We start from the raw sequence: 10,584 nt of genomic DNA on the forward strand, positions 1-10,584 counted from the left end.
GGTATCATAATTTGTTTTGCTAAACAAAAGTGTACTACTAAAACTTTGTTCTATGCATAAAGGTGTTTCATTTCTTACTTTGTTCTTGCAGCAATATTTTATGGAGAAAACAGCATGATTTTAAAATTTTGAAAACAACTTTAATAAAAGTATCTACGAACTGTAACTTGAGACAGAGTAAATATTTATTGATCTGTGAAAAGTGGCAGCATTGTTTGATTTGTTTGCTAAAGCTCTTACGTTTTGCTTTATGCGGACGTCTCGTGAGCTGTTAGGAGGACCGGTGTTTGAAGTATGAGACACAACTGCTTTGTTTAGGGTTACGCCTGGAACATCAGGAGTGACACCCTAAGCAAACTTCAGCCTTTGAATATGAAAACCACCAGCAATAAAAACGTCGCATTCTTTTTGTGTTAAGCAACATTTGCACGGCTCACGCAAAAGTGTGCAGATTGGGAGTTTGGGGCTATGTCGTATGGAATGAATATATTATGGTTGGAAAGATGATTTAGACGATTTAAACTGTGTAGCTTTCATTTTACTTCGTGAAATGACACGGTCCACCATTTGGCAAACCAATTTTTTGAATCAAACTGTTTTTTTCTGTTGTTACTGTTTTATTTTTTTTTTACTGTTTGTACATTAGACCCCTAAGGAATAGCAAATGGTTTTTATAATAAAGGTTACCCTGTCTAAATAAGTCAATAAATAAATACTTCAAAGATAATACATTCTGCAGACCAGTACATCTGAGCACGACAGTGAACAGGGTGTTGCACTTTCTATAGAATTCGTAATACTACTATAGAGAACTATCAAAAGACCCAAACGACTGATCACAATTTGGGTTACTGTTCCATCCGAGTTTTACATTAGGGATAGCGGGAGGGGCGTGGATCATCCCTGCATTGAAATGCCCTGGGTCGGGATACTTTATAAAAACAAGCTAAACAAAAACAGCATCGCATCGATGTAAGATATAGTCAATACTTCTCGGTTTTCCTATTTTGGTTATGCAAGAAGAACATGCCTAAAACCCTATTCACACTGCAGCAATTCAACAGGGGTCCCTTGCTTAATTTGAGCGTGGTTGTAAAATAAAAGCAATTTTTGACAATAATTTTCAAGGGTCCTCCAACAGAACAAAAAGACGTCCTTCACACGATATGAAATTTTTACAACCATGCTCCATTTTAGCAGGGGACCCTTGCTTAATTGCTCTCGTGTGAAAGGGGCTTTTGGACATGAAAACAAAAAGTGCCAACACAGTTGTATTACTTAGGTAGACAATGATATATCTACATTCCACACGTCCACACGACGTTTTTAGGAATTAGCAAACTACATTTTTGTCTTGAAATATTCGCACGGATGTGCCCAATCTTAAAGGGACACGTTGCCTTGGATCGGCCGAGTTGGTCCATTTAAAACCGTTTGTTGAGAAATCGATATGGTTAGAAAGATGTTTTAAAAGAAGAATTTAATGATCCACACAAACATGCCTCGAAATTACACCCTTATTCTTTTACTTTGCGAACTAATACGGTCGGCCAATGAAGTCAAAAACATGACTCCACAAAATGGCTGACCGTGTTAGTTCGCAAAGTAAACGGCAAACCAAGCAATTTCGAGTATATCTATTATATCTAACCATAGAACAAAAAGACGTCCTTCACACGATATGAAATTTTTACAACCATGCTTCATTTTAGCAGGGGACCCTTGCTTAATTGCTCTCGTGTGAAAGGGGCTTTTGGACATGAAAACAAAAAGTGCCAACACAGTTGTATTACTAGGTAGACCATGATACTACATTCCACACGTCCACACGACGTTTTTAGGAATTAGCAAACTACATTTTTGTCTTGAAATATTCGCACGGATGTGCCCAATCTTAAAGGGACACGTTGCCTTGGATCGGCCGAGTTGGTCCATTTGAAACCGTTTGTTGAGAAATCGATATGGTTAGAAAGATGTTTTAAAAGGAGAATTTAATGATCCACACAAACATGCCTCGAAATTACACTCTTTTCATTTTACTTTGCTAACTAATACGGTCGGCCAATGAAGTCAAAAACATGACTCCACAAAATGGCTGACCGTGTTAGTTCGCAAAGTAAAAGGCAAACCTTGCAATTTCGAGTATATCTATTATATCTAAACATATAGATTTCATAACAAATGGTTTCCAAACGCTTTTCAAAGACCAACCTGGACCGATCCAAGGCAACCGTGTCCCTTTCAAAAATATCTCTTTTGAGTAGTGTTGGTTCAGTAAAATAACCTGTGCTTAAAGCCATTGGACGTACAGAAAAAGAAAAAAAAAGTTCACAGATTTACAAATGTCTTTACAGGGTTTACAGAAGGTAATGATGAAAGACTTCTCTTGAAATGTTGTTCCATCAAATGCTTTACTTTTTGAGGAAATATTAAAACAATATCAATTCTCGATATCGATAATTACGGATTTATTTTAAACACATGTCATGACACGGCGTAGCGTGCGGAAACAAGGGTGGATTTTCACGTTATTTTCTCCCGACTCCGATGACCGATTGAGCCTAAATTTTCATAGGTTTGTTATTTTATGTATAAGTTGTGGTACACGAAGTGTGGGCCTTGGACAATACTGTTTACCGAGAGTGTCCAATGGCTTTAACGACTCAACGCTTCGAACGCAGCCTTTGTCTCATATTTCAATGAGCTACTTATAAGCAGAAAATGTTGCTTAATAATTGTCTGCTTAGCAGAAGTGAGCAGGATGCCAGTCGCAAATTGTACATTATTCTGGTAAGCATAATGTTATGCTTAGCTACTTTTCTAAAACTACAACCATTATCTTGATAAAAATATAATAATAGTACATTTATATAATAGTGAACATGCCTCTGAAGAAGGTTTGGTTTGGATCGAAAGCTAAGGCCATCTACCCTATTTATTATATTATAATAGTGAACATTTATAACGTGCCATGTTAGTCAGCCTCGACACTGCCGTAATGACTTTCTCATAATGAAGTACAATTTGGTGAGTACTAAAAATAAATTAATAATGGCAATTAACATCGGGGATAAGGCATAATAAATTTGGTTTGCTCATATACAACGATGTGTGCTAGCACTGTATACTCAGTACTTTCCCAAGCTGTGTGAAAAGAAAAATCACAAGCATATTACTTGGGTGGGATTCAAACCCGCGACCTTTGCAATTCTAGAGCAGTGTGTCATACCAACAATATTAAAATGCATGTATAAAAAGGAACATTTTATAAAGTACGCGCCATGTCACATCAGCTTTTAAAAACACTCCGCTAAAAACTTTCTTATATAAAAAAGTAAATTTTGGTGGACACCAAAAAATATTTTAAATACAATTGAGCCCATCTGGGTCCGAGCTGTTAGGGCTCACGCCCTTCGCTTGTGCCCACAGTCTACACACAGAACTGTCTTTCAATGGCTGACTATCGGAGCATTTGAAGCCGGGGTGTAGACGGTTATCCCCCCGGTAGTGAACCATCCTCATCTCGGTCCGTGGACATAGGGTGATGGTGTCACCTCCGAGTTTAACTCCATGGATCTTGAAGAAATGCACGTTGGTGGGTCGCACCACCGCCTTGTCCCGGCCCATGTTGACCGGCGTGGGTTTCCGGCTACTGTACTGATTCCGTTCAAAGACGCTCTCGTGTTGGTTCGAATTGCGTTTCTTTGGCTGTTTGCGCCCGTGGCAGAAAAACCAGTTCTGGATTCGCAGAGACCCGATTCTCGCCCCAACCGGGCTGTACCTACGAATCACATCGGATATTAAATTCATAGAAGGATCCATTGGTTGTAAGAATTCATCCACGTCTATCTTTATCATCCATTCACTGCGATGGCGATTCCTCCATAGACAATCGTTCTCATGAGCTATCTGGACCTCCAAGTAGGTCTTGCGGGGCGAGTGGTCGTGCCCCCACGGGATGATCGTCAAAAATCCACCCTCGACGAATCTCCGCAAGCTCTGGCGGAGAGTACTAGTAGCGGGGTTGGCGTTATCGTAGATATACACATGTTCTACTCCGTATTTACGGTGGTACTCAAGCCACGGTGGTACTGCAGCATCCATGTTTTTCACCATAGTACACATGGATAGATAGTTTGGTTTACTCTCACGCTGTCCGGTCTGGCAAACTGTGATGTTCTCGTAGGATAGAGTTGTGGTTGAGTTTAAGATACGTCTTAAAGTCATATTGAACTTCGGTACTCTGTAAAGAGCTTTCGGTAGAGGGCATGTCATGATGATGTTATACTGGGGTGTAGCACCGAACCTCTGGAAGTCCTCTAGCATGGGGTCGATGAGGCTCATGTAAACCTCATCTCGTGTGCCTCTGAACTCACACAGGAAAGCCTCCGTGTGCCACCTCTCAAACCAGAGGCGAACTCCAACCACAACAACCTCGTTGGTGAACGGGTCTGCGAAGATTGAGTGTATAGTGGGCAGCTGAGGTTTCTCGAGTTTATCCTTGAGGTAGCAACTCGGATCGTCAAGAAGCGATACCTCCTCGTGCCTCCCAACTCTGGTGACCCTCCCGGGAGGTTTCGTACCCGTGTAAAATATATACAAGGATAAGGTGGTTATTTGGAAGACGATGATGATAAAGCATGCTATCTCAAGTTTCTTGGATGAATAAGTTGACTTCGATGGGGTGGTCTTACTACCCCTTGACTCTTTGAAGCTCACAGATCTCAAATGGTCATCCATGGCAAAAAAAAAAAAAAAAAAATTAGCTAACAAAAATTCTGAGTGTGTTTTTATCGATGCATCATAAGACCCAAAACTGGTTTGTTTACATATATAGAGAATCTTCAAGATGACATTACATAGAAATCAATTATCTCATTGCTAGGAATTCAGAGTTTCACTTCATCGATTATTTAAGAATGGTGGCTTGGGAATAATCGATAGTTCTTGTCTTGTTGTGGGTCGACTTGTCTCGAAATAGTGGTCCAGTTCATAGGTCTTAAGTTGGACTGTCCTGCTGTTGTTCAATTGCTTTATTTTCCCCACAACCGATGCAATTTATTACGTTTTATAACAACCACCAGAGTTCTGCAGTCAAAATTATGTGACATAGATATCTTCCATACCTTATGCTTATTCGGGTTCGTGTGATTGCTCCCTCCTGCAAATTTAAAGATCAGAAACCAAACATGTCCCAATTGTCCGTGCCGTAGATGACACTGCGCCCTAACATCCAATGGTCCAAAGATCAACCGTAAACACACATGTTCTACAGTCCAGCACAAAACGCACAAAATCAACAGTTACGTCCATTATTACAACATCCAAGCACATGGTTATCACTAGTTTACAATAATCACTAATCACGTTAAGATTTCGCCACCATTGGTAAATTATGGTATCATTATCCGTGCACTGTACACAGCGAAACACTCCACATGTATATGCACCGAAGGCAGTCGCCCGCTCAGAAAAACTGTCTCTCTTCAGCGTTCATGCCCTGTATGTAAAATCCTAGCTGCATTGAAGGAGGCACTTCAAGTTCATGTTACGAGAACTGCGTCACTAGTATATAAATCCAATTGTAAATGAAGAAGTAGCTGGAGCATCAGTTGTTATTCATCACTTGATTTTACCACCATCAAGCTCAAACATGTCTCCGAGTGTTCTCTTGTTGGGCATTGCCACTTTGGTGGAGCAGGGAATGGCGTTCCAATTCGAAAAAAAAGTCAGAAACGGAGTGAACGTCGACGGGTAGATTCATGCGTTGTTCTCAATGGTGATTTAACTTCCCTCCGTTCTTTCCCGCTGAGTGCAGAGTATGCAGTCCTCATCTTCCTTTGTTCACTAGCACCAAGTTAAAACATGTCTTCAAAATGCTCTCTTCTTTAATCGAAGGCCACTTTAAGGAAGAACAGGGAATGACCATCCAAATATAAGTTCTAATAAAATCAAGTCAGAAATGGAGTGAACGAGTAGATGCATGCGTTTATGATGTTTATCAATTTCCCTATGATCTTATCCTCTGAATCTTAAATGCAGAGTATGCAGTAGGTGTGGCATTTATTCCTCACCTTTATTTTGTTCACCAGCATCAAGTTCAAACTTGTCTTCATAAGCTCTCTTCTTTAGAAGTTCCCGTAAAACCATGAAGTTTTTCCTACATCCATGGTAAAATCAAGTCAGAAATTCAGTATGATTGGGTAGTTGTTCTACGGTGTGTATCAACTTTCCTCTGTTCTTTTTCCCCTGTGCAACATGTTGAACTGCTTGGATTGAACCAATACCAGCGGAACATGTCCATTGTTATTCAAGTGCCAGCTTGAACTGTGTTGACTTTCTCTGTAACGTTAAGACATAAGGGCAACCAGCGACTGTTCCCATGTAGGACCATGGTGTATGGTGTGTGACTGCGAAGGGTGTGGTATGTTTATCACTGTATTTGCAATAGGGTTTACCAGCAGTCTTCAATTGTTTGCATAACGATTTATGGATTGCTCGTGTATAGCGGCTTTTGCAAATCTTATTAATAATACATAGACTATGTCTAATGTGTTATAGAGCGCATTGGGTGCAAGATTATAAATCCATGCTGAAGTGAATGCCTACACGGCCCAAAGTTCATGAAGCTGCTAGAGCACAACATCAGGCCGAGTAATAAAAAAAGAATTTTGCGTCCGGGTTTCTCAGAAAAAATGAAGGAGGAGGGGCTTTTTATTTTTTATTTCAAGAAGGCCGCCATTCTTTTTAAAATGTCAAATATCCATTGGGTTTTTTCTACTGCTCAAACACACAATACATAAATGGGTCATTTCATGTCAGACCAACACACTTTTTTACCTCATGTCTTCCGATTTTGATAAAAATTGCTGTGCTTGTAGGTCCTAATGAGCCATGAATGCACACCAATTTTTAGCCCGATCTGACTTACCATGTGGTCAGGGCAGAAACCACTAAAATCTGACATTTTTAGGGTAAAATACCACCTTTTTGGTAGTCTAGGTTCCAAGACCAGTGTTACGTGGTCACACACAACCAACGTTCCGATTATGCACGGCAAAAACTGTACACGCTTGTAATGAACGAACGCTAGCGGGCGCTCTGTTTCTCTGATTTCCGGATCTCACCATGTCCTGTGCTCACCAAGGTCTAGGAAATTTGCAAATTGAAGGCGTGGCCAGACTATGTAAATTACTTTTAATGTATGCAATATTCATATCACGTGACGAATTGAAGATGACTATTCAAACTAGACCGAGTCAAAGGGCAATATGATCGGCGCTCTGTTTTTAATAATCTTTGCTCAAAGAGTAATTCCGTGGTCATTATAGGCCTATTAAAACTAAAACAGTGAAATTTTAAGTATAGACTACCTTTTCAGATTATGGATACGTGACGATTTGAAATCGTAAATAATGGTCAAAAATCGAACGTAAGATTAGCATTCAGAGAGTCCGTGTAACGGACGCTTGTATGGCCCCACGGCGTGGAGCAATCGGAACGTGAAATAAGCCTTGTGGAATATCACGTACCGCCCATACCGTGTCTCGTGGAAGTTGGAGGTGTTAAATCCCGGGCGCTATGAACTCCCAGCTTGCGGGTGTCGACTCCGTTCTTTCTTATGATCGCACGTTCCAATATGCTCCATTTTGATTCATGGCCCCCTAATTTCTTTTTGTTATGAGTTTTCAGGTAATTTTGATGATGTCAAAACGTAGGAATATCGCATCTACCTCCATGGTTATATTGACAGTGTTATTGTGTGAGTAGCTTAAAAATATTATGAGAATTTTTTATAAAAGGTTGAAATAAAAATAATGCTAAAACAAAATTCCCTCAAAGCATAATTTTGCCAAACAAAGTATTATTTTTTAATTCTGTGAATGAAGAGTTATTTTTGAGGTAATGATTAAACTGGGCAACTAGTGGAATTTATGACCTGACTATTCGCCTCAAATAACTGGGAGTTGAATAGCAGTAGTCGCCACCCGACAAGCAATCAAAATTCGCAATTTCTCATGAGTTGTTCCAAAAAATATTGTTACAGCTACATTCCAAAAAATATTATATGGTTACGTTCCAAGCTGCGCAGCTACTTGGCTACGTTTACGTTCAAAGATACGCTTAGGTCTACGTTCCTTCAAGTTACACTATAATATCAAAAGGTATGTTTTCAAGCCCGAGTCAAGCTACGCTTACATTCCAAGATACGCAGCTACGTTTACGTTCCAAGATACGCTTAGGTCTACGTTCCTTCAAGTTACACTATAATATCAAAAGGTACGCTTTCAAGCCCGAGTCAAGCTATGCTTACGTTCAAAGATACGCAGCTACGTTTATGTTCCAAGATGCTACGCTTCAGTCCAAGATATGCTTACGTTCCAAAAGATGTCAACGTTCCAAGCTACACAGCTACTCAGCTGCGCTTACAGATCTGCTTATGTTCCTTCAAGTTACGCTTTCAATCCCATGTCAAGTTACGCTGACGTTCCAAAATACGCAGCTACGAATTACGTTCCAAGATATGCTTACGCTCCAAAAGATACTGTTACGTTCCAAGCTACGCAGCTACTCAGCTACGCTTATACACTGCAAGATACGTTTAGGTTACGCTACAATATCAAAAAGTACGCTTTCAATCCCGAGTCAAGCTATGCTTACGTTCCAAGATCTGCAGCTACGGTTACGTTTCAAAATACATTCTCACAAAGACGCTTTTGAATCCCTCAAGATTTCCTTCCCCCAAGATTAAAAAACTTTCACTGTGAAAAACACTACAGGGCCCACCAGTTAATATCTGTTTGGCAGAAAATACTGTACAAAATTTCTTTACTATCCACAAATTTAGGTGGGCACTAGGCATAAGTCTACAACATTTCAAATTTAATTAAAAATTGGCTGGTAACCAGTTTCTGCTAAGCAATACTATTTTGTGCTAACTATAAGCAAATTGTTTAGCCAATACAGGCTTCATCAGTGTGGGCCCTGGCACGTCGGGAGCATAACGCCACGATCGCATTTCAAGCTGCATCATGGCAATGCAGTAGTCTAGATCTGGATATTTATGGAACGCCAAAGAGGCATTTTATCATCGGTGATGGTCTTTTGCAACCGGTGATCAAACTTGTCATCGGTGGTGGTCCTATGCGATCGGTGATCAACTTTAGCAATCGGTGATAAAACACGATCGGTGGTCCATTTTACCGATCGGTCATGCATACTCATGATCGGTGATGGTATATAGCGATCGGTCATGCATATTCACGACCGTTGATGGCTTTTTGCAATCGGTGGTCAACTTTAGTGATCGGTGGTGGCTTTTTGCAATCGGTCAATTTTAGTGATCGGTGGTGGCTTTTTGCAATCGGTCAACGTTAGGAATCGGTGGTGGCTTTTTGCAGTTGGTCAACTTTAGGGATCGGTGATGGCTTTTTGCAATCGGTCAACTTCAGGGATCGGTGATGGCTTTTTGCATGCGGTCAACTTTAGTGATCGGTGGTGGCTTTTTGCAATCGGTCAACTTTAGTGATCGGTGGTGGCTTTTTGCAATCGGTCAACTTTAGGGATCGGTGATGGCTTTTTGCAATCGGTCAACTTCAGGGATCGGTGATGGCTTTTTGCATGCGGTCAACTTTAGTGATCGGTGGTGGCTTTTTGCAATCGGTCAACTTTAGTGATCGGTGGTGGCTTTTTGCAATCGGTCAACTTTAGGGATCGGTGATGGCTTTTTGCAATCGGTCAACTTTAGGGATCGGTGATGGCTTTTTGCAATCGGTCAACTTTAGGGATCGGTGGTGGCGTTTTGCAATCAGTCAACTTTATGGATCGGTGATGGCTTTTTGCAATCGGTCAACTTTAGGGATCGGTGGTGGCGTTTTGCAATCAGTCAACTTTATGGATCGGTGGTGGCTTTTTGCAATCGGTCAACTTTAGTGATCGGTGGTGGCTTTTTGCAATCGGTCAACTTTAGGGATCGGTGATGGCTTTTTGCAATCGGTCAACTTTAGGGATCGGTGATGGCTTTTTGCAATCGGTCAACTTTAGGGATCGGTGGTGGCGTTTTGCAATCAGTCAACTTTATGGATCGGTGGTGGCTTTTTGCAATCGGTCAACTTTAGTGATCGGTGGTGGCTTTTTGCAATCGGTCAACTTTAGGGATCGGTGATGGCTTTTTGCAATCGGTCAACTTCAGGGATCGGTGATGGCTTTTTGCATGCGGTCAACTTTAGTGATCGGTGGTGGCTTTTTGCAATCGGTCAACTTTAGTGATCGGTGGTGGCTTTTTGCAATCGGTCAACTTTAGGGATCGGTGATGGCTTTTTGCAATCGGTCAACTTTAGGGATCGGTGATGGCTTTTTGCAATCGGTCAACTTTAGGGATCGGTGGTGGCGTTTTGCAATCAGTCAACTTTATGGATCGGTGGTGGCTTTTTGCAATCGGTCAACTTTAGTGATCGGTGGTGGCTTTTTGCAATCGGTCAACTTCAGGGATCGGTGATGGCTTTTTGCATGCGGTCAACTTTAGTGATCGGTGGTGGCTTTTTGCAATCGGTCAACTTTAGTGATCGGTGGTGGCTTTTTGCA

The 10,584-nt window shown here is 41.0% G+C and overlaps 1 protein-coding gene across 1 annotated transcript; it reads right to left on the minus strand.

Annotated features, from left to right (window-relative positions):
• Positions 1-3,363: 3,363 nt before the first annotated feature.
• Positions 3,364-4,740, minus strand: LOC117296608. The gene has a single exon (XM_033779625.1). The coding sequence runs from the start codon at positions 4,738-4,740 to the stop codon at positions 3,364-3,366; it is 1,377 nt and encodes a 458-aa protein (XP_033635516.1).
• Between the last annotated feature and the right edge of the window lie 5,844 nt (positions 4,741-10,584).

The sequence above is a fragment of the Asterias rubens genome, chromosome 11 (assembly GCF_902459465.1).
Source record: "Asterias rubens chromosome 11, eAstRub1.3, whole genome shotgun sequence".
Lineage (NCBI taxonomy): Eukaryota > Metazoa > Echinodermata > Asteroidea > Forcipulatida > Asteriidae > Asterias > Asterias rubens.